The sequence below is a fragment of the Vulpes vulpes genome, unplaced genomic scaffold, assembly GCF_048418805.1.
Source record: "Vulpes vulpes isolate BD-2025 unplaced genomic scaffold, VulVul3 u000000806, whole genome shotgun sequence".
Classification (NCBI taxonomy): Eukaryota; Metazoa; Chordata; class Mammalia; order Carnivora; family Canidae; genus Vulpes; species Vulpes vulpes.
In genome coordinates this window covers 1-23,406 of record NW_027325875.1, presented here as the reverse complement: position 1 = coordinate 23,406, position 23,406 = coordinate 1, and the positions used below count along the sequence as shown (strand labels likewise).

Below are 23,406 nucleotides of genomic sequence, written 5' to 3'. Positions count from 1 at the left end.
GATCAGAGCAGGGGAGTGGGGACAGAGACAGGAGGGAGCAGAAGGGCTCCTCCCTCCCCTGGATCCTGAGGGAGCGCCGACCCTCTGAGATTGGCCGGGCGCCAGAGTGGGCGCAGCCTGGCAGCCTCACCTGCTTCTGTCTATCAGTGACGATCCCCCCCTGGGCCTCACCCGGACCCGGCGACTGTGGTCCCCACCTGGGCCTCACTTGACCTGGTGACTCTGATCCCTACCTGGCCCTCACCCAGGCCTGGTGACTCTAGTCCCCAACTGGGCTTCACCCAGGTGACTCTGGTCTCCACCTGAGCCTCATGTGGATCTGCGACTGTGGTCCCCACCTTGGCCTCACCTGAACCTGGTGACTCTGGTCCCCACCTGGGCTCACCTGGACCTGGTAGCTGTGGTCTTCATCTGGACCTGGTGACTCTGGTCCCCACCCGGGCCTCACCTGTACCTGGTGCCTGGGCTCCTCCGCTACCAATGACGAGGATCCAGGATGGACCCTTAGTTGCTACTGACACCGGGACCATCCCCAGGGTCTCACTTGTTCCTGGTGACTGTGGTCCTTGCCTGGGCTGACCTGGCTCATCCTTGGCTCTGATCCCCTCTTGAGCCTCACCTGCTCTTGCAGGTACGGTCCCCCCTGTCGTGGGTGTGTAGTGTCTATGGTCCCTTCTGGGCCTCACCTGATGGTACTGGGCCACGATATTGGCCCTTTGCAAGGCCAGCAGGGTCTCCGGGTCCTCCTGCATCGTGCTGCAATCCAAACACATCCAAGGATGACGGCGCGTGAGAACCTTCCGAGGACACATGCGTCCGGGTGCTCCCCGTGGGCGGGCGCCCCTCTGTCTGACCGGAGCCGGAGACAACCCCGTAGCCCCGAGGGGCACAGGCATCACACACGGGCCCTCGCTGCCTGTCTGTCTGTCCGTCGCCCACCGACAGTCCACCTTCCCAGCCACTGTCCCAGGGCACGCCGTCACGCTGGGGTCACAGAGCGCTCCCACCCCGGTATCAGGAGCACACGGGCGGGGGACCCAGGGGCTCCGGGGAACTGCCCACCTGATGCTCGGGGGTGACGTCTCCCAGCCCGGGGCCGGCGCAGAGATGGTGGTGGGTGGGCCGGCCAGCGAGTGTCCCTGCGGGCTTGGGGGGGCGGGGGGGGCGGGAATGGAAGGTTTCTCCGAGATTCCACAAGCACACGACCAAGGGGAGAAAGCGACGGACTGGACTTCATCAAAACTAAAACCTGATGCCAGCAAGAGTGCGACCGAACTCCCCACCCTGAGGGCAGCGATGTGTGAATAGCCTGAGGGGGGCCCTGGGGGAGCACGAGGGACTCCACGTTCTTTGGAGCCTGAAGAGCAAGCCTGCTCACGGGCCAGGGGGACCCAGCGGGCACAGGGCGGGATGGGGGGGTGACAGTCACCCCTGTCGGGGTCCATGCGTCTAGGACAGGCTGGAAAGGTCATGGCTTGGGTGCCTGCACAGCAGAGGGCTTACAGGGGAGCGGGGGTCCCGGGGGAGCTGCCTGAGTTCCGACTGCAGCCTCCTTCCCTGGACGGGGGCAGCAGGGTGGCCGCTCTCACCCCGTGGGGCTGTGGAAGGGCTGTGGGAGCTGCTCACGGTCATCGCATGGGGGTCGGGGTGTTGTGGACCCCAGCGCGGGAGGCCTGTGCCCCCACGCGGATCCACAGGCCCCACTGTGGCCCGCGGGGATCAGGGATCAGCTGCCACTCACCTGTGACCTGTCGCTGTGTGGGCGCCTCCTCTTTATGCACTGGGGTACTGGGGAGTGTGGGAGGGTGGGGGTACTGGGGAGAGTGGGAGGGTGGGGGTACTGGGGAGAGTGGGAGTAGCGGGGTACTGGGGAGAGTGGGAGGGTGGGGGTACTGGGGAGAGTGGGAGGGTGGGGGTACTGGGGAGAGTGGGAGTAGCGGGGTACTGGGGAGAGTGGGAGTAGCGGGGTACTGGGGAGAGTGGGAGCGTGGGGGTACTGAGGAGAGACGAGTCCTGGGCTACTGGGGAGAGCAGGAGAGTCGGGTCGCTGCGAGCCAGATCCGGAGCACCGGTGCCTCCGAAGGTCTGCGGACGCAGAGTGGGCACCAGGCAGCGGTGGAACCCGGGGGCACCACAGTTCCGCCCAGAGCGGGGTCCCGCATCATCACTGTGGGCAGGCGGGGTCCAATCAGCACTCAGCCCTCACCCTGGTGGCCGAGGGTCCCGGGGGAGGGTCCTGTCCCCACGCCGGGCGGGAAGGCGATGCAGGCAGCCTCCCGCATCCTCAGTTCCCATCCTCGGGCCCTGCAGGCCTCCCGCCCTTCAAGGCAGACTGGGGGTCACAGATGCCCCCCTCCGTCCCCCAGGGTTCACAGCGTGGGGTTGCAGTTAGGAGCATTTGAGGGGCTCCTGGGTGGTTCCGTCCGTCGGTTCCACGTCGACTCTTGAGTTTGGCTCAAGCCAGGATCTCCAGGTTGTGGCGTGGAGCCTCGGGTGGGGCTCGGTCTCCGGTGGGTGAGGAGTCCGCTCCAGGTTCCCCCTGTCCCTCCGCCCCTGCCCCCCGCACCGTCTCCCAAGTACATCTTCTAAACATTAACATGAAGACACGTGAGCATCTGGATCCCCTCTGCAGAGGCGCCTTCGTGTGCGTCACGACCGTGTAAATGCCTTTCACGGACCCACCGGGATTCCCACCGGAAACCCCTTTTCCTTGGTATCTGTTGAAGTGCCGTCGACACCCAAGGGGACAGTAGTTTCAGGGCTACAGCTGGCGACTTGACAATTCTGTGCCTCGCTCAGCTCTCCCCGCGAGAAGCGGCGTCACCGTCTGTCCCCGTACCGAGTTGTCCCCACGGTCCTGACTCTATTGCCAGGCCGTACTTTCTAAATTTCCGGGATTCCTTTATTTAGAACCACACGCTTGTAGCTTTCCCTATTTGTTCATCCACGTTGCCCACCTGCCCCCCGCGGACCCTCTGATCACTCAGCACGATCCATCCCGTTAACCAGAGAAAGGACATGGGGCGGCCCGGGGCGGAGGGGGGCGGCGGGGCTCAGCGCTTCAGCGCCTGCCTTCCCTTCGGCCCAGGGCGTGATCCTGGAGTCCCGGGATCGAGTCCCACATCGGGCTCCCTGCACGGAGCCTTCTTCTCCCTCTGCCCGTGTCTCTGCCTCTCTCTCTCTCTCTCTCTCTCTCTCTCGTCTCTCGGTGTCTCTCAAGGATATATAAATAAAATCTTTAAAAAAACAACAAAAACAAAGAGGAAGGAGACGATCCCCTCAAGAGTCGCAGAAAACGCATTTGACAGAACAAAGCATGAAAAGCACAGGGGGTTTTAGGAAAGGTCTGTCAACAGAGGAGAGGCCGCGTAGGAAGGCCCGCAGCTGACGTCATCCCCGAGGGTGACGACCTGAAATCGTCTCCCCCGAGAGCAGGAACAAGCCACGGAGGTGCCCTCTCAGCGCTGGGAGTCCCACGTAGTCAACAGACGGGAAACAGCCGTGTGGGGGTCGCGTCCACGCCCACAGGGGCCCGGCCTCCTCAGGACCCGCGGGGAGGCTTCCGGGTCAGGGTCAGGGTCAGGGTTAGGGTTAGGGTTGGCATATTGTGCTTAGCATAATACTCTTTCTAGGCTTTAATACTTCTTTAAATGTTTCATAGAATTCACTCATGAAGCCATCTGGTCGTGGACTTCTGCGTTTTGGGAATTTTTTTCCTATTACTCAACAGCTTCGCTGAGAATTGGTCTATTCAAATTTTCTATTTCTCTATGTGTCAGTTTTGGTAGGTTATATATTTTCTAGGAATTTAGCCACACACAAAAGTAAAATCAAAAACTAGAAATTTCATTCTTTGGCTTGTGTCTATCCAGTTTTTCCAACACCATTTGTAGATTTTTTTCCCCCCTGGATATTCTTTCCAGCTTTATCAAGGATTAAACGACGACATAGTTGTGGGTTCATTTCTGGGAGGTCTGCTCTGTGCTCTTGGTCTGTGTGTCCGTTGTCGTGCCAGGACCGTACTGTCTTCATCACAACAGTTTTGTGACATAACTGGAGATCTAGCGATGTGAAGCTTCCTACTTGGCTTTTCTTTTGCAAGGCTGCTTCGCCTGTCTGGGGTCTTTTGAGGTTCCATGCAAAGTTGAAGGTCATTTATCTTAGCTCTGTGAGAAATGCTGGGGGCATTTTGATAGGGTTTATAGGAATGTCTGGGCTGCTCTCGGTTGTGAAGACACTTCGTACCCTTTCAGTCCACGAGTGTGGAGTGTCTCTTTCCGTCTCTTTGTGTCATCGATTTCTTTCCATCATCGTCTTCAGAGTAAGTTTTTATAGCTGTTTCCTTAGGTTCTTTCTTAAGTATAATATTATTTTTTGTTTCATTTTAAATTTATTTTTATTAATGTCTTAGTTTCTCTTTTTCTTACCTTCTTACTGAGGTATAGGAATGCAACAGAATTCTGTGCATTAATTATGTATCCTGTGACTTTACTGAATTCATTTACCGGTTCTAACATTTTTTTGTTTGTTCATTTTTGTAGTTTTCTATATATAGTGTCATGGTGTCCATTTCTTGTAGGTTGTCCTATTGGCATATAGTTTCTGATGTGCCATCAAGCCCTCTTGTCTCCACCGTTTCTGTCAGAACCCTGCGTTCACCCTGCCTGTGTCCGAGTTTTGTTTTGTTTTGTTTTTTTTCTTTTTATCTCGGACAAGTGACTGAGTTTCAAACCTCCAAGTTTTAGGGGCTGCCCTGGGGGAGACCCGTGCTCCTCCCGCCCGGGAGGGTCTCCTCCCACTTCTGGCCTTTGCTGGCCCGGCCCAGGGACGCGGCCCCGTGACCGCACAGGGGTTTGCAGTTTGTGGCCACACAGGGCAGACAGCTGGCCCTAGTCCCGCGGCCCTCGGCCGGGGTCCCCGCTCCTGGGCCTGGGAACCGTTGGCGCCACCGTCCTTGGGACCCCGGGGACCCTGAGCCCACCCTGTCGCTCCAGGGGCCGCCCCCCACTTCGCCTCCCGAGCACCGTCGAGGCCGGCGTGTCCCCCCCTCTAGCAGACTTCTGGAAGTTCTGACTTTGTGCTCTGCTGCTTCTAATAGTGTGCGTAGACCCGTCAGCTGGCTCCCTGCCCCTGTGGGATCCGGGGCTGTGTCTCCCCCAGACCGACTGACTGATTTTCTTTTTAAGATTTTAATTTTCTGTCATCTCTACACCCACATGGGGCTTGAACTCTCCGCCCCAAGAACAAGAGTCGCGTGTTCTTACCAACCACCCCAACCACCCCGAGAGCGGCCAGGCTCCCTTTGATTGATTGACAGGGAGTAACTGAAGCCGACGTGCTGCCTGTGTCGTGTCAGGGCAGAAACTGAGCCCCGGCGTCGAGGTGCGGTGGAGTCATTGGGACCTTGGTCGATGTTAAAGAAAGCGGAGCCTCCCCGGGAGCCCCGGGAGCCCAGGGAGCGGGGCCCACACACGTGACAAGTTGGCCGTTTCCTTGACCAGGAGTCATTGGGCTGGCTGCCGATTTATTTGAGTTGCTGTTCGACGGCGAAGGTCGTTCTAGGATGGGGACACAGCGAGAACGTTCCGGGTTCTTGCGGGTTCGGAGGTAGCTAAAGCTCCCCCGTCGTGGACTCGATGTCCCAGTTGGGTGCAGAGATAGGCGAGCCAGCAAAGAGATGAGAAACATGGCCCTGGGGTGCCTGGCCGGCCTGGTCGGGGGACCTTGATGTCAGGACTGTGAGCTGGAACTCCGTGTTGGGTGTAGAGAGGACATAAACGTAAAACCTTTAACAAATAATAAATGGATGAACTAAGACAGCGTGACGTGGAAGGGGAGTCCTCGCTTCAGGACAAACCTCAGAGCGGACCATGTCTAGCCTGCGACCTGTTCTTGATGGCCCCGCTCGCTCTCCCGGGCCCAGATGACGGGGTCCCCCACGAGGGACGGTCCCGCCCGAGTGGGAGTGGGCCTCCTTCCCCGTAAGGCCCGTGCCTCCCCTCGTTCTGCAGGACAGAAGAGCCGGGAAGGCACGAGCTCGGGGGGATCAGCATAAACCTCGGCGATGGTCCTTCCCGATCCCGGGAGCCAGAGCTCGGCCTCCTTTTGGGACCCGACGTCCTAAAGAAGCCCGTGTGGTCAGTGGCTCGGATGCAGGGCGGAGGCCGACGGAGAATCAGGAAGAGCAAAATGGGGCGGGGGGGAACCAGAAGCTGAAGGAGAGGGGGACAGCTGTCAGCATCGGGAGCCTTCGCGGGGACCCGGCGTCCTTTCCCAGGAGGGGCCCCCCTCTGTAGGGTGCTTCCCGCCGCCCCGCGCTCCCCGTGGGCACCCGCAGGCGCATCCCCGGGCCTCCAGCGCCTCTGCAGCCGTGGTCTGGAGCGTCCTCCGTGTGTCCTACCGGGGACCCCAGCGTCACGTCTGTAACCGTCCGGCTGCTGTCTGACAACAGTCGGGGGATTCCGACGTTTGTTGGGTTTGGGGTGTGTGCCTGTCTGTCGCCGTGCCGCGATCTGATCCTCGGGCCGCGTCGTCCTGACGCCGAAACGGTTGAAGAAGCACCATCATTTCCGGTGCTGGCGCTGGGCGGCTAGCTGGGTTCTCCCGGCCGACCCGGGCCCCCTCGTGCCGTCCCGTGCCGTCCCGTGCCGTCCCGTCCCGCCGGGGGGTCAGCTGAGCTGGAAGGTCCGGCTCGGCCACATTCCCGTGGGTGGCAGCGGGTCCCCGCCGAGCGCCGGCCGCTTCTCTTCTCCCCGATGCCTCTCCAGCGGGGAGCCAGACCTCGGGGCCGCCGTGGGGGGAGCTCCTGAGGGGCCGGCTGCCCGTGGGGGGAGCCCTGGGGCTGCCTGTGTGTGTGTGTGTGTGTGGGAGTCGGGGTGGGGACGGGGCCGGGGTCCCTCGGTCCCCTGCGCTGCCTGCCCCCAGGCCGAGCCCCGCGCTCACCCAGCCCCTACTCTCCAGGGCGTGCAGGGTGCCCTCCACACTCTGGTGCGAGGGATCCAGCAGCCCCGGGTGTGCACGCTGAGCCCGCCCGGTGAGGGTGGCCCAGGTGTGAGAGCTGCAAGGGCCTGCTGTCCTGACGTCCGCTCCGGGGCCACGCTGACCGCCCCGCGGGCCCTCTGTGCCCCAGGCGCACAGGCCTGGGGCGGGGAGGGGAGGAAGCGCCCCGGAGCCCGGGCAGCCCAGGCCCCCTGGACAGAGGGGGCACAGACCTCCCAGGGCGCTTAGCACAGACCCTGGTGACCTGAGGCTCCCCGGCTGTCACTCTGTCCCAGGGCCCGTCCTGGCCGCGGGCGCAGGCTGAGTCGCAGTAGAGTCTGCGGGGTCCTGACCCTGGCGTCTGGCCGCCCCGGGAAGGCACGTGGGGACGTCAGCTGTGTGTGCCTGGCGGCGCCCCCGCAGGGGCTGGTCGGGGCCTGGGCGGCGCCCCCTCCTCCTCTCTGGGGGTGTCTCCGCACCCCGTGCACAGAGCTCCGGGAGACGCAGAAACGAGCCGGCCGTGCCCTCTCACACAACAACACTTTATTGAACTTGCAACAGCAAACAGGGGCTCAGAGCCGAGGGTGCGCGCCTTCCCCTGGGAGACCTTCCTGTCCTTAGAGGAAAGCGGGAATCCCACAGGGGTGCGGGTGCTGGAGTCGTCCCCCGCCTGGGAGCCTGTGCGGACTCGACTCCGGGTGGGGGCGCGTGTCCTGAGGTCGGGGCGGTGAGAGGCGGTTCTGGGGGCGGCAGGGCTGACGTGGACCTGCGGCCCATGGGCTCCTGCGCTGGGTCCCCGCAGGGCAGCTGGACCCCGGCCTCGGGCCCCCTGGGGCCGGGTGACTGACTGCTGGAGCCCCAGCGCGTGGAGGAGCCTGCCTCCTGGTGTGGGTGTGGGTGGGGGTGGGGGTGGGGGTGGGGGTGTGGGTGGGGCCCACGGGCCTGCCCCCGCTGCCCTGCCCTGGGGTGTCCCGGGATCCCCAGGGCTGCCCTAGGTCAGCGACCTGGGTCTGTGGGGCACGCCCAGGGCCCAGGAGGCCACATCCTGCTGTGAGAGGGCTCGCTCGGCCCGGGGCCAGAACGCAGGCCTGGCCAGGGCCCCGGGGCGCTGGATCCCATTAGCGCTGGGCCTGGGGCAGGCGCTCGAGTCGCCCCTGCCCCCACAGAGCCCGGGGCCAGGCCAGCCCAGGTCCCTCTGGGTCAGGGGCTGGTGTCCCGTGCGGGCGGTGCCGCCCTCCGGGAGGCACAGCGAGACGAGGCAGGGCACGGTGACGGCGGGCCGGAGCCTCCGGGCCCCCGCCCTCACCGCCACGCTCTGCCCCCGAGGCCCGCGAGCATCGAGCTGCCCCGTGGACGCGGGGGGCAGAGGGTCCCGGGCCTGTGCGGGGCCTCGGGGCAGCGGGCTCAGCGCCGCCCTGGCTCTGCCCTGGCTGTGCCCGTCACTGCCCAGCGAGGGGCACGAGCTGCAGTGGCCGCGGGGCAGGAAGGGTGTCCTGGGCCCGACAGCGTCATCCCTAGGGGGCTGGGGGGACCGCGTGATGGGAGTCCCGGGGGTGCTCCAGGGCCCGGTCCGTCGCGGGGCCTCTGGGGTGGCCCAGGCAGGTGCCAAATGGAAGGAGACCCCGTTTTCTGTCTCGAAGCCCGCCGTGTCCCGGGGCCGCCTGCCTGCACCGCCTTGTTGCCCCGGGAGGGTGGGGAGGGAGTTCCACCGCCGGGGCTGGGGGGCAAGTTGGACGATGGCCTGGCCGGGAGGGGGTCCGGGCGGCTCAGGCCGGGCGGCTGGGCCCGGGGAGGCCGGCTCCTCCACCCTGGGCGGTGGCTCAGAGGCCGGAGAAGGGAGGAGAGGCCCGGGCGCCGGGGACACTGGCTCCAGGCCCAGGGGCCTCGTGGGGAACTCCTCAGGTCCCGCTGGAAAGAGGCCGACGGGGTCAGCGTCTCCAGCAGGCTGTGTGTCCCCCGCTGGGGGCCCCGGGGGTCCTCACGGCTCCCGCGTGACCCCCCCCCCGGCCTGACCCTGTGCTCAGCCCCCCACACTGCTGCCCGGGCCCTGCAGTGGGTACCCGCCCGCCCAGCCCTGGCCTGGGGTCCCCGAGGCTGGAGCAGAAGAGGAGAGCCCCAGAGATGAGGACGGGGGCCCCGGGGGCTCTGTCCCCTGTGGGCGGCCCCAGCAGGCCGAGTCGGGAGGGGCCGGGGCCCTGAGCCCACCTGGCGGGGGCAGGTCGCACCGCATCCTGCGGAGCTGGGTCATGGAGGCCCGAAGGTGTCTCAGCACGGCCTCGTCCTCCAGGGCCCAGGGCTGGGCCAGAGAGTCCTGGAGGAACTCCCGGAGCCCTTCCAGGGGCAGCTTCAGGAGGCGCTCTGGGCGGTGGGCGAGAGTCAGACCCAGAGGGCCCCGCCCTGGGGCCCCCGGGGCCCCCAGGCCAGCGGCTGGGGTCCCGCTGTGCCCAGGAGCGCCGCGGGCAGTGCGCTGGCCGGGGTGGCCCCTGCCCGCTGCTCCACTCGGGGAGCCCCGCTGCACCCGCCTGCCCCGCCGTCCCCCCCGCCCCAGGTCTGGGTGCTGCTCAGAGCCCAGGGTCACCGCCCCTGCCCCCCGCCCCCGGCACACCTGGGCTCCCGGGGGCTCACTTACTCCTGTGCACCTTGAGGATGGTATAGGCCATGGCCGTGAGCACCCTCTCCCCATCCAACACGTAGGCATCCCACAGCTTCAGGGTGAGCGAGAAGGGGGTCTAGGGGGACGGCGGGGTGGGAGGAGCGGCCTGAGCAGGGCCCCTGGGGGGCTCGGCTGGGGCTAGGCTAGGCCTGCCATCTGGCCCCCGGCTGCCTGCGACGAGGCCCCGCAGCGCCCCCCCCGCCCCCCGCCTCCCCGTGCGTGCCCTCCTCCCAGGGAGATCAGGGACTCCCGGCCGCTCCGGGTTCCGACCCCGGCCAGCACCTCCCGCACCCCTGGGGGCACAGACTCTGCCCGCACTTGACGACAGACACCACGCCTCGAGAGGACCCCAGGCTGGCCGCCCGATGGGCCGAGGGCCCGTCCACACCCCGGGCTGACCCGGCCTCCCCCGGGGGAGCTGAGGCAGAGACGGGCCGCCCCCCGGGACCTCGTCCAGGGACCCTCTGGGCTTCTCCAGGACGGGCTGGGCTGCGAGCCTCAGCCTCAGCCTCAGGACCCCGGGGTCGGGCCTGGCTCGTCTGGAGGGTGGGGCTGAGCTGGGCCCTCCCCGGGGGCAGGGGGCAGGTCCGGGAGCGGGGGTCCCGGGGGGGGGCCTCACCCGGCCGAGGAAGCACTGGAGAAACCATTTGGGGCTGTAGAGGCCGGTGGACATCTGCTCCTCGTCCTGGCGGGAGGGCAGGGGGTGCTCAGGCCCCACGCCGCGGCCCCTGGAGCCGGGTGGACGCGCTCCCCGCGGCCCAGCCCAGCCCCGAGGGCGCCCCCGGGCCCCAGGGGGAGGAACGTGACCCCAACTCTGGGCAGCTCGGAGGGAGGGCCATGCCCCCCACCCCCTGCCCCGGGCTCCGGGGACGGAGCCTCAGGAGCTCCCACTCGCCCCCACTCGCCATGTGCTTCCTCAGGTCCGGGAGAGCTCTTTGGAGGACCCGCTCGTGATGTCTCTGGAACCTGAGGAGCTTCGGGAAGCCCGGGACGAAGAAGCCTGAGAAGGCCCCAGGCCCCCACGGTCAGGGCCTCCTCCTGCACCAGGCGGGGTGGGGGGTGTCGGGGCAGGGGCCTCCCCGCCACGCCCTGACCCCCGTGTGCCCACCGCCCTCGGAGCCCTGGCTGGATCCGCTCTTCCCAGAGGGCAGGGCCTGCCTCCCAGGCCGGGGGCGCGGGGCCCGGGGACCCTCGTCCTCACAGAGACCCCGCGGGGCATGGGCTGGGGGCTGAGGACCGGGCCCGGCTGACCCAGCACCCTCTCTCCTGCGGGGGCCGCCGCGGGGACAGGCGGGTCCCCAGCCCCGAGGGGCAGCGGGTGCAGGCCAAGGGGAGGGTGATGGGCGTGCACGGCCCTCTGCTGTGGGGCTTGGGAGTGAGGCTGGGGGCCCCCGGGAGGGGGAGACGCTGCCCCCATGGGCCCCGTGTGGCCGTGGGCTGGCAGGGGGGCCTGGGGGACAAGCCGGCAGCCCGGCGGGAGGCTGGGGGAGCAACGGGAGTGCGTGCCTGGCCTGCAGACGGTGGGGCGGGTGGCCGTGGCTCCGGGACCCCGAGGCCACCGGGGAGGCGGGGCCCTTGCCCGTGGGGGGGCAAGCTGGGGGGTCCCCGCCTGCCCCCCGGTGCAGCAGCCTGCAGGGAGGCCCTCCTGAGCTCCCCGGCGGGCCCCTACCGTGCATGGAGTGCCGGTCGCCCACCATCAGCTGGGCCAGCGCCCAGAAGGCGTCCTCCTCGGGCAGGAACATGAGGAGGACGGCCGCGATCTCGCTCATGCCCTGGCAGTAGCCCACCTCCTGCAAGAGCCAGAGCCCCACGGAGGGCGTGCGCCCCGAGGCCCCCTCTGAGCCCTCCCCGCGGGCGTCAGGCTCCCCCGGCTCCCTCCCAGCCCGGGCTCCCGGAGGGGGCTCCCAGAGGGCGGGGGAGCAGGTGAGGGCCACCCGGACCAGCTGGGGCGCGAGCACCCCGGGCCCCGCTACCGAGCCCTGCGGCCGCCGTGCCAGGACCCCCGTCCTCAGGCCAGCAGGAGGGGCCTCCGTGAGCTGTGCCAGGCTGTAGGGGACCCGCCAGGTCTGGAGACCCCCCAGAGGGCAGGTCGGCGGGGGGGTGGGGGGGCCTGACTGTGGCCCCTGGCAGGTCCCACGAGGGGAGCTGGGCCAGGACACCCCGCGGGGCCGGGGAGCGTGTGAGCTGGGGTCCTCGGGGACCCTTCTGGAATGCGCCGTGGAAGGGGGCGGCCTCCTGGGCGCCTCGGCCTCGTTCCCTTCGGGGGAGTGGGAGCCTTCCCCGCCCGGGCTCTCGTCGGTAGTGCCGTCTGTCAGGGTCCAGACCCGAGCTCTAGGACGGCCGCGGTGCACGCGGGGGCCCCGGGCAGCCCCGGCCCTCGGGCACGCAGGCCCTGCCTCCCCTGGGAGGTCTGCACCCCGCCCCCTGCCCGTCCCGGAGGAGAGAGACCCTCCCCGGCATCTCGGGGGCCGTGGAGCCGGGGCCATCACTGTGAGTCCCGCTGGTCACCACCACTCAGGACAAGGCCGCCCGCGGGGCAGGAGGCGGGGGCAGGGACACTCACCGTGTCGTACACCGAGTAGGCTGCCAGTACGCAGAACAGGGCTCGCTGCCTAGGAGGGGGGACAGCGGGGGGCTCTGCTCAGTCAGCCCCCGCCCAGCGAGGCCGCCGAGGTGCCGACACCGGCCCCGCAGGCCCCGCGGCCCGCAGGGCCCCTCCGCGGGGGCCGATCTCCGGGGTCAGGTCTGCGCACGGGGACAGGCGGCGACCTCACACGTGCAGCGTGCCGGGGGTTCAGTGCACCCTGGGGTGTCCGACGCCTCCGAGCGGCTCCCGCCGTGGGGTGTGCAGCTCCGGGCTCCCCCAGCGCCGCCAGCGCCCCGGGCCTCCAGCCCTGGAGCGGCCCCCCCCCCCCCCCCCCGCACGCCCCCATGGGAGCCAGCGCTCCCCCTGCCCCGGTCCCCGCAGCCCCTGACGCCTCTCCTCCGCTGCCCTGGCCTGGCCCGGCCCCGTGTCCCGGGAACACCACCAGCCCCACGTGACCCCTGCCCCGAGCCCACGCAGCCGGGGCATCCGTGGCCCTGAGCGCACCCCCAGGTCTTCCCAGGTGTCCCTGGGCTGGACTCTGTGGGGGGCACCCCGGGCCCGCCCATCCCAGAGCATCTCGGGGCTCCAGGTCTGAGCCGCCGTGAGGAGAGCAGGGAACGTCGTGCAGGTGTGACCCCGATACAGGCTGCGAACCCCTGGGGTCACTATCTGAGCACGGGGGGGGGGGGTACGGGGTGCGGCCCCCTCAGCGCTGCCAGGAGCCGCCCGATGTCCCCCGGCACGGCGGCCTGAGTCTGCACCCCTGCTCCGCGGCCCCCGGGCCCGGGCTGCTGGAGGCCGGCTCCCCCCGGGCCGGGGGTCACAGGTCAGCCTGACCTGGCCGCGCTCTGAGGGCCGCGGGGGCCCCGGGGGGCAGCAGGTTCCCTGCAGGGAGGAGCACCGAGTTCTCGTGGGGAGACGGTCCGAGCGGCCCGCCCGGGAAGCCCAGCCACCCATGCCTGGCGTCTCCCCAGCCCCGCCCCTGGCGCCCCTGCAGGTCACCCCTGGGGTCCCGGGCTCCCACACACCCCGCCCGCTGCACACACAGGTAGCTGCACCCTATGCTCCACCCACCTGCAAGCCCCTGTCGGGGGGCTCCCTGCCTTCCCCACCTCCCCGCGGCCCCTGGGGACTCTGCGGGACACCCGGGCTTCTGACGGGAGCAGGCCGTCCAGAGAACCCCAAGGTGGCCGGGGAGGCTGAGCATGTCCCACAGGGGGCAGCTGCACCGCGTCCTCGTGGGGGTGGGGTGGGGTGGGGGTGGGGGCGGGACCGGTAGTGTAGGGGTGGGGGTCTGGGGTTGTGGGGGATGGTGTGGGGGGTGATGCAGGGGGATGGCGTGGGGGGCTGCGGACACAGGGCACCCCCTTCTCTAAGGTGCACACGGAGACGTCTACAGATAAAGGCGACCCCAGTCTGGGGTTTGCTGTGACCCCTGCCCCTGCCCCTGGGGCCCCGTGTGCTCCGCGCAGGGCCTGCCTGGACCGGGGCGGCGTCTGGGGGGGGGGGGGGGCGGCGTCATGCCGTGTGTGCTCACCAAGTGCAAATTGTCTAAAACAAAATGCCCAGAATTCAGAAGTACATAAAGCACCGGAGGGTGGGTGTCACCCTGACCTGTCCGACCCTCGTCGGGTCCACGTGTCCCGGTCCAGCCGCGGCCATGCACCCTGGCCCCAGGTCCCCTTCGTGCCCCCCACGCCCCCACCCCGGCCCCCTGCTCTTCACGGGGCCGCCCCTCACCCCCTTGGGGTTCAGCTCAGACGGTGACCCCTGGAGGCCCCGTCCTGCGGCCTCCCCATCCCCGAGACCCTGGGGTTGGGGGCACGGGGGTCATCCCCAGCACCCTACCACGTGGCAGTGTGTTGTTTGCTGCCGTCGCTCCCCCCGGCCTCGGAGACCCCGTGTCCCCAGCACAGAAGCCCCCGGGCCTCTCCCAGGCCGGGCCCCCGACCCCCGAACCCCGCTGGCCCAGCAGCCTCACCCGACCCCGTAGCGGTCCCAGAACATGGTGTGACTGCGGAACGTGCGGTTGACGTCCAGGTCGATCTGCACGATGTCCCGGGAGGAGACCAGGGCCGCCTCCTTCATTGCCTGCGGGGAGACCCCGGGAGGAGGAGCCGGCGTCAGGGACACAGACCCCGACCTGTCAGCAGCTGCCGTCCTGGGCAGGGAGCCCCGGGGCCACCACGGGAGTGTGTCCTGCAGGAACCTCCACCCTTCCCCTGGGAGGCCGGGGACGGCGGGAGTGCCCACCGTGCCCGCGGGGCCTGCGTGAGGGCCTGTGCCCAGCTGTCGTGGGCGGGGAGGGGACTGAGGGTCAGCCCTGGACAGGGAGGGGACGTGGAGGATCAGCCCGGGTGGGGAGGGGTCACGGAGGGTCAGCCCTGGGCAGGGAGGGGACCGAGGGTCCACGGGGAGTAGACGGGTCGGGTCCCACCTGGTATTTCCCGGCATTGCTGGCCTTAACCTGGTCGACGTTCAGCAATCGCAGCCACACCTGTCCCCGCACCTGGGGCGGGACCCCCTTGTACACCCGGCGTCGCAGCTGCGGGGAGGAAGGCAGTGCTGGTGAGAGGGGCCCAGGGCGGCCCCTTGGAGCCCAGGGAACACGAGGCATCTAGAAGGTTCCGGCGTCGGCTCCAGGGTGTCTGCAGAGAGGCTGGGTCTCCCTGGATCTGGGCCCCCCCCCCCCCCCCCCGTCCCCCGCGAGGAGCAGGGACCCTGGCCCCGACCTGACGCTCCCCCACCGCCGTCCCGGGGCCTGGGGAGGGAGGCCCGGGCTCCCAGCAGACTCTCCCCAGGCAGGGGGCTCCCCCGAGGACGGGGCAGGAGGACACTGAGGGCGGCCCCCCAGCCCCGTCGGGACGGAGAGCCCTCGGGGGCACCCAGCGCCCCACCTTCTCGCTGGGGAGGTAGTGGTCCCATCGCTTGAGCATTTTTATCCATTTGTCCGCGCGCCGGGTCTCCTGGCGGAGTTTCTGGGAGAGGACAGGCGGGGGCCGCAGGTGAGGCTCCCGCCGCGGGAGGTGGGCGCTCGGGCCGCGTCCAGTGCCCCGCGGGACCCGGAGGAGCCAGGAAGGCACAGGGCCCCCCGCGGACCGCGGCTCCGGGTCTGGGGTGCGTTCCCGGCGGCCCGTGCAGCGCTGGGACGGGGGACTGGGGAGACGCCCGGGGATGTCCTGGGGGACGCGGTGCAGACAGCTGGCCCCAGCTCCCCCCCACGTCCTGCCCGGGGCCCAGGACGGGCTCTCACCTTGGCCTCGCGGGGGCTGGGGTCGGGCAGCTCCCTGTCCCTGGAAGGCAGGAGACGCAGAGCCCTGAGGCCCCGGCCCCACAGCCACACACACACACACACACCCCGTCTGCACCCAGCGTCCTGGGGAGGGCAGGGCTCCCCCGGGGAGGGCAGGGGCTGCCAGCGGCCTGAGGGCGGGCGGGGGCGGCGTCTGGGGGGTCTGAGGAGGGTGTTTGCCGGTGGTGGGCTGGGCGGGGACCCCTCGGCGCCCCCAGGGGGTGACCTGCCCCCCTCCTCGATGGACCAGCCCGAGAGCTGTCAGCGTGGCCCGGGTGCCCCGTGACCGTCCCGCTGAGGTCCCCCCGCCTCCCCAGGGCCTGACTGCCCAGCGTCCAGCCGGCCTCCCCCTGCCCCCTGGCCGTCCCCCTGCTGTCCCCGGGCTCCCCTCTCTGCTGTCCCCTCTGCCACCCTGGCCCATTTCACCTCCCGTCCTGTCGGAGCCCCTGAGCACGACCACCCCTGAGCCATCCCAGCAGACACTGGGCCGTGAGCAGGGCCGAGGGGGCCCCACCTGGGGTCTCCAGCGTCCGTCAGGTTCTCGTGGGGCTGTTGACCCATCAGCCTCGTCCCCTGCGACCTAGGCCACTGGGCTGTCCCCTCCCTCCTTCCCGCCCAGGGCAGCCCCCTCCTCCTCTTGCCTCCTCCTGCCTGGTCGGGGCCTCCCTCTGCGGCCCCCCCCCCTCCCTGCGCTGGCCTGGTCCCCGGCATCCACCTGCAGCCCCGCAAAAGCCTTCGGGTGTGGGCGAGAGCACCCCTGCGGACTCGGCCCAGACCAGGCCGTCCCCCTACGGAGAGCACGCCCCGGCCCCAGAGCCCCTCACGGGCGGGATCCCCTGCTGAAGGGACTGGACACCCCACCCCACCACCACCCCCGGATGCAGCAGGCTGACACCTGGGCCTGCCCAAAGCAGGCGTGGGGGCCCCTCCTCTGAGTGTCCAGGGGCCTCCCCCGGGCCCAGCTCCCTTCCTGCCCACGTCCCGGGTCGGCCTCCGGGGTGTCTCAGCTGCAACCCAGCGCAGACATGGCCCTCAGAGGGCTCCAGGGGACCAGGTCCCGACCTGGGGGCGGGGGGGTCAGCCTCCAGAGAGGTGTTCCTGCAAAGGCCACCCGCCCTGGGATGGATGAGGGGTGTCCAGGGGACTCACTGCAGAAAGCCCTGGTGGTCGGCGACCTTGCACAGTGACAGGTCCTGCGGAGACCCTGCTTGGGGCGCCTGCAACAGAGGGGGCTCCGTGGTGGGGACCGATCAGAGCAGGGGAGTGGGGACAGAGACAGGAGGGAGCAGAAGGGCTCCTCCCTCCCCTGGATCCTGAGGGAGCGCCGACCCTCTGAGATTGGCCGGGCGCCAGAGTGGGCGCAGCCTGGCAGCCTCACCTGCTTCTGTCTATCAGTGACGATCCCCCCCTGGGCCTCACCCGGACCCGGCGACTGTGGTCCCCACCTGGGCCTCACTTGACCTGGTGACTCTGATCCCTACCTGGCCCTCACCCAGGCCTGGTGACTCTAGTCCCCAACTGGGCTTCACCCAGGTGACTCTGGTCTCCACCTGAGCCTCATGTGGATCTGCGACTGTGGTCCCCACCTTGGCCTCACCTGAACCTGGTGACTCTGGTCCCCACCTGGGCTCACCTGGACCTGGTAGCTGTGGTCTTCATCTGGACCTGGTGACTCTGGTCCCCACCCGGGCCTCACCTGTACCTGGTGCCTGGGCTCCTCCGCTACCAATGACGAGGATCCAGGATGGACCCTTAGTTGCTACTGACACCGGGACCATCCCCAGGGTCTCACTTGTTCCTGGTGACTGTGGTCCTTGCCTGGGCTGACCTGGCTCATCCTTGGCTCTGATCCCCTCTTGAGCCTCACCTGCTCTTGCAGGTACGGTCCCCCCTGTCGTGGGTGTGTAGTGTCTATGGTCCCTTCTGGGCCTCACCTGATGGTACTGGGCCACGATATTGGCCCTTTGCAAGGCCAGCAGGGTCTCCGGGTCCTCCTGCATCGTGCTGCAATCCAAACACATCCAAGGATGACGGCGCGTGAGAACCTTCCGAGGACACATGCGTCCGGGTGCTCCCCGTGGGCGGGCGCCCCTCTGTCTGACCGGAGCCGGAGACAACCCCGTAGCCCCGAGGGGCACAGGCATCACACACGGGCCCTCGCTGCCTGTCTGTCTGTCCGTCGCCCACCGACAGTCCACCTTCCCAGCCACTGTCCCAGGGCACGCCGTCACGCTGGGGTCACAGAGCGCTCCCACCCCGGTATCAGGAGCACACGGGCGGGGGACCCAGGGGCTCCGGGGAACTGCCCACCTGATGCTCGGGGGTGACGTCTCCCAGCCCGGGGCCGGCGCAGAGATGGTGGTGGGTGGGCCGGCCAGCGAGTGTCCCTGCGGGCTTGGGGGGGCGGGGGGGGCGGGAATGGAAGGTTTCTCCGAGATTCCACAAGCACACGACCAAGGGGAGAAAGCGACGGACTGGACTTCATCAAAACTAAAACCTGATGCCAGCAAGAGTGCGACCGAACTCCCCACCCTGAGGGCAGCGATGTGTGAATAGCCTGAGGGGGGCCCTGGGGGAGCACGAGGGACTCCACGTTCTTTGGAGCCTGAAGAGCAAGCCTGCTCACGGGCCAGGGGGACCCAGCGGGCACAGGGCGGGATGGGGGGGTGACAGTCACCCCTGTCGGGGTCCATGCGTCTAGGACAGGCTGGAAAGGTCATGGCTTGGGTGCCTGCACAGCAGAGGGCTTACAGGGGAGCGGGGGTCCCGGGGGAGCTGCCTGAGTTCCGACTGCAGCCTCCTTCCCTGGACGGGGGCAGCAGGGTGGCCGCTCTCACCCCGTGGGGCTGTGGAAGGGCTGTGGGAGCTGCTCACGGTCATCGCATGGGGGTCGGGGTGTTGTGGACCCCAGCGCGGGAGGCCTGTGCCCCCACGCGGATCCACAGGCCCCACTGTGGCCCGCGGGGATCAGGGATCAGCTGCCACTCACCTGTGACCTGTCGCTGTGTGGGCGCCTCCTCTTTATGCACTGGGGTACTGGGGAGTGTGGGAGGGTGGGGGTACTGGGGAGAGTGGGAGGGTGGGGGTACTGGGGAGAGTGGGAGTAGCGGGGTACTGGGGAGAGTGGGAGGGTGGGGGTACTGGGGAGAGTGGGAGGGTGGGGGTACTGGGGAGAGTGGGAGTAGCGGGGTACTGGGGAGAGTGGGAGTAGCGGGGTACTGGGGAGAGTGGGAGCGTGGGGGTACTGAGGAGAGACGAGTCCTGGGCTACTGGGGAGAGCAGGAGAGTCGGGTCGCTGCGAGCCAGATCCGGAGCACCGGTGCCTCCGAAGGTCTGCGGACGCAGAGTGGGCACCAGGCAGCGGTGGAACCCGGGGGCACCACAGTTCCGCCCAGAGCGGGGTCCCGCATCATCACTGTGGGCAGGCGGGGTCCAATCAGCACTCAGCCCTCACCCTGGTGGCCGAGGGTCCCGGGGGAGGGTCCTGTCCCCACGCCGGGCGGGAAGGCGATGCAGGCAGCCTCCCGCATCCTCAGTTCCCATCCTCGGGCCCTGCAGGCCTCCCGCCCTTCAAGGCAGACTGGGGGTCACAGATGCCCCCCTCCGTCCCCCAGGGTTCACAGCGTGGGGTTGCAGTTAGGAGCATTTGAGGGGCTCCTGGGTGGTTCCGTCCGTCGGTTCCACGTCGACTCTTGAGTTTGGCTCAAGCCAGGATCTCCAGGTTGTGGCGTGGAGCCTCGGGTGGGGCTCGGTCTCCGGTGGGTGAGGAGTCCGCTCCAGGTTCCCCCTGTCCCTCCGCCCCTGCCCCCCGCACCGTCTCCCAAGTACATCTTCTAAACATTAACATGAAGACACGTGAGCATCTGGATCCCCTCTGCAGAGGCGCCTTCGTGTGCGTCACGACCGTGTAAATGCCTTTCACGGACCCACCGGGATTCCCACCGGAAACCCCTTTTCCTTGGTATCTGTTGAAGTGCCGTCGACACCCAAGGGGACAGTAGTTTCAGGGCTACAGCTGGCGACTTGACAATTCTGTGCCTCGCTCAGCTCTCCCCGCGAGAAGCGGCGTCACCGTCTGTCCCCGTACCGAGTTGTCCCCACGGTCCTGACTCTATTGCCAGGCCGTACTTTCTAAATTTCCGGGATTCCTTTATTTAGAACCACACGCTTGTAGCTTTCCCTATTTGTTCATCCACGTTGCCCACCTGCCCCCCGCGGACCCTCTGATCACTCAGCACGATCCATCCCGTTAACCAGAGAAAGGACATGGGGCGGCCCGGGGCGGAGGGGGGCGGCGGGGCTCAGCGCTTCAGCGCCTGCCTTCCCTTCGGCCCAGGGCGTGATCCTGGAGTCCCGGGATCGAGTCCCACATCGGGCTCCCTGCACGGAGCCTTCTTCTCCCTCTGCCCGTGTCTCTGCCTCTCTCTCTCTCTCTCTCTCTCTCTCTCGTCTCTCGGTGTCTCTCAAGGATATATAAATAAAATCTTTAAAAAAACAACAAAAACAAAGAGGAAGGAGACGATCCCCTCAAGAGTCGCAGAAAACGCATTTGACAGAACAAAGCATGAAAAGCACAGGGGGTTTTAGGAAAGGTCTGTCAACAGAGGAGAGGCCGCGTAGGAAGGCCCGCAGCTGACGTCATCCCCGAGGGTGACGACCTGAAATCGTCTCCCCCGAGAGCAGGAACAAGCCACGGAGGTGCCCTCTCAGCGCTGGGAGTCCCACGTAGTCAACAGACGGGAAACAGCCGTGTGGGGGTCGCGTCCACGCCCACAGGGGCCCGGCCTCCTCAGGACCCGCGGGGAGGCTTCCGGGTCAGGGTCAGGGTCAGGGTTAGGGTTAGGGTTGGCATATTGTGCTTAGCATAATACTCTTTCTAGGCTTTAATACTTCTTTAAATGTTTCATAGAATTCACTCATGAAGCCATCTGGTCGTGGACTTCTGCGTTTTGGGAATTTTTTTCCTATTACTCAACAGCTTCGCTGAGAATTGGTCTATTCAAATTTTCTATTTCTCTATGTGTCAGTTTTGGTAGGTTATATATTTTCTAGGAATTTAGCCACACACAAAAGTAAAATCAAAAACTAGAAATTTCATTCTTTGGCTTGTGTCTATCCAGTTTTTCCAACACCATTTGTAGATTTTTTTCCCCCCTGGATATTCTTTCCAGCTTTATCAAGGATTAAACGACGACATAGTTGTGGGTTCATTTCTGGGAGGTCTGCTCTGTGCTCTTGGTCTGTGTGTCCGTTGTCGTGCCAGGACCGTACTGTCTTCATCACAACAGTTTTGTGACATAACTGGAGATCTAGCGATGTGAAGCTTCCTACTTGGCTTTTCTTTTGCAAGGCTGCTTCGCCTGTCTGGGGTCTTTTGAGGTTCCATGCAAAGTTGAAGGTCATTTATCTTAGCTCTGTGAGAAATGCTGGGGGCATTTTGATAGGGTTTATAGGAATGTCTGGGCTGCTCTCGGTTGTGAAGACACTTCGTACCCTTTCAGTCCACGAGTGTGGAGTGTCTCTTTCCGTCTCTTTGTGTCATCGATTTCTTTCCATCATCGTCTTCAGAGTAAGTTTTTATAGCTGTTTCCTTAGGTTCTTTCTTAAGTATAATATTATTTTTTGTTTCATTTTAAATTTATTTTTATTAATGTCTTAGTTTCTCTTTTTCTTACCTTCTTACTGAGGTATAGGAATGCAACAGAATTCTGTGCATTAATTATGTATCCTGTGACTTTACTGAATTCATTTACCGGTTCTAACATTTTTTTGTTTGTTCATTTTTGTAGTTTTCTATATATAGTGTCATGGTGTCCATTTCTTGTAGGTTGTCCTATTGGCATATAGTTTCTGATGTGCCATCAAGCCCTCTTGTCTCCACCGTTTCTGTCAGAACCCTGCGTTCACCCTGCCTGTGTCCGAGTTTTGTTTTGTTTTGTTTTTTTTCTTTTTATCTCGGACAAGTGACTGAGTTTCAAACCTCCAAGTTTTAGGGGCTGCCCTGGGGGAGACCCGTGCTCCTCCCGCCCGGGAGGGTCTCCTCCCACTTCTGGCCTTTGCTGGCCCGGCCCAGGGACGCGGCCCCGTGACCGCACAGGGGTTTGCAGTTTGTGGCCACACAGGGCAGACAGCTGGCCCTAGTCCCGCGGCCCTCGGCCGGGGTCCCCGCTCCTGGGCCTGGGAACCGTTGGCGCCACCGTCCTTGGGACCCCGGGGACCCTGAGCCCACCCTGTCGCTCCAGGGGCCGCCCCCCACTTCGCCTCCCGAGCACCGTCGAGGCCGGCGTGTCCCCCCCTCTAGCAGACTTCTGGAAGTTCTGACTTTGTGCTCTGCTGCTTCTAATAGTGTGCGTAGACCCGTCAGCTGGCTCCCTGCCCCTGTGGGATCCGGGGCTGTGTCTCCCCCAGACCGACTGACTGATTTTCTTTTTAAGATTTTAATTTTCTGTCATCTCTACACCCACATGGGGCTTGAACTCTCCGCCCCAAGAACAAGAGTCGCGTGTTCTTACCAACCACCCCAACCACCCCGAGAGCGGCCAGGCTCCCTTTGATTGATTGACAGGGAGTAACTGAAGCCGACGTGCTGCCTGTGTCGTGTCAGGGCAGAAACTGAGCCCCGGCGTCGAGGTGCGGTGGAGTCATTGGGACCTTGGTCGATGTTAAAGAAAGCGGAGCCTCCCCGGGAGCCCCGGGAGCCCAGGGAGCGGGGCCCACACACGTGACAAGTTGGCCGTTTCCTTGACCAGGAGTCATTGGGCTGGCTGCCGATTTATTTGAGTTGCTGTTCGACGGCGAAGGTCGTTCTAGGATGGGGACACAGCGAGAACGTTCCGGGTTCTTGCGGGTTCGGAGGTAGCTAAAGCTCCCCCGTCGTGGACTCGATGTCCCAGTTGGGTGCAGAGATAGGCGAGCCAGCAAAGAGATGAGAAACATGGCCCTGGGGTGCCTGGCCGGCCTGGTCGGGGGACCTTGATGTCAGGACTGTGAGCTGGAACTCCGTGTTGGGTGTAGAGAGGACATAAACGTAAAACCTTTAACAAATAATAAATGGATGAACTAAGACAGCGTGACGTGGAAGGGGAGTCCTCGCTTCAGGACAAACCTCAGAGCGGACCATGTCTAGCCTGCGACCTGTTCTTGATGGCCCCGCTCGCTCTCCCGGGCCCAGATGACGGGGTCCCCCACGAGGGACGGTCCCGCCCGAGTGGGAGTGGGCCTCCTTCCCCGTAAGGCCCGTGCCTCCCCTCGTTCTGCAGGACAGAAGAGCCGGGAAGGCACGAGCTCGGGGGGATCAGCATAAACCTCGGCGATGGTCCTTCCCGATCCCGGGAGCCAGAGCTCGGCCTCCTTTTGGGACCCGACGTCCTAAAGAAGCCCGTGTGGTCAGTGGCTCGGATGCAGGGCGGAGGCCGACGGAGAATCAGGAAGAGCAAAATGGGGCGGGGGGGAACCAGAAGCTGAAGGAGAGGGGGACAGCTGTCAGCATCGGGAGCCTTCGCGGGGACCCGGCGTCCTTTCCCAGGAGGGGCCCCCCTCTGTAGGGTGCTTCCCGCCGCCCCGCGCTCCCCGTGGGCACCCGCAGGCGCATCCCCGGGCCTCCAGCGCCTCTGCAGCCGTGGTCTGGAGCGTCCTCCGTGTGTCCTACCGGGGACCCCAGCGTCACGTCTGTAACCGTCCGGCTGCTGTCTGACAACAGTCGGGGGATTCCGACGTTTGTTGGGTTTGGGGTGTGTGCCTGTCTGTCGCCGTGCCGCGATCTGATCCTCGGGCCGCGTCGTCCTGACGCCGAAACGGTTGAAGAAGCACCATCATTTCCGGTGCTGGCGCTGGGCGGCTAGCTGGGTTCTCCCGGCCGACCCGGGCCCCCTCGTGCCGTCCCGTGCCGTCCCGTGC

At 66.1% G+C, this 23,406-nt stretch overlaps 1 protein-coding gene across 1 annotated transcript; it reads right to left on the bottom strand.

Moving 5' to 3' along the window:
* Positions 1 to 7,885: 7,885 nt before the first annotated feature.
* On the bottom strand, positions 7,886 to 9,336 carry LOC140597610 (uncharacterized; the record flags this gene model as incomplete). Its single annotated transcript, XM_072746445.1, has 2 exons — positions 7,886 to 8,886; positions 9,184 to 9,336. Coding segments are annotated over 2 exons (1,070 nt in total), but the record flags the coding sequence as incomplete, so codon positions are not given.
* Positions 9,337 to 23,406: the final 14,070 nt, after the last annotated feature.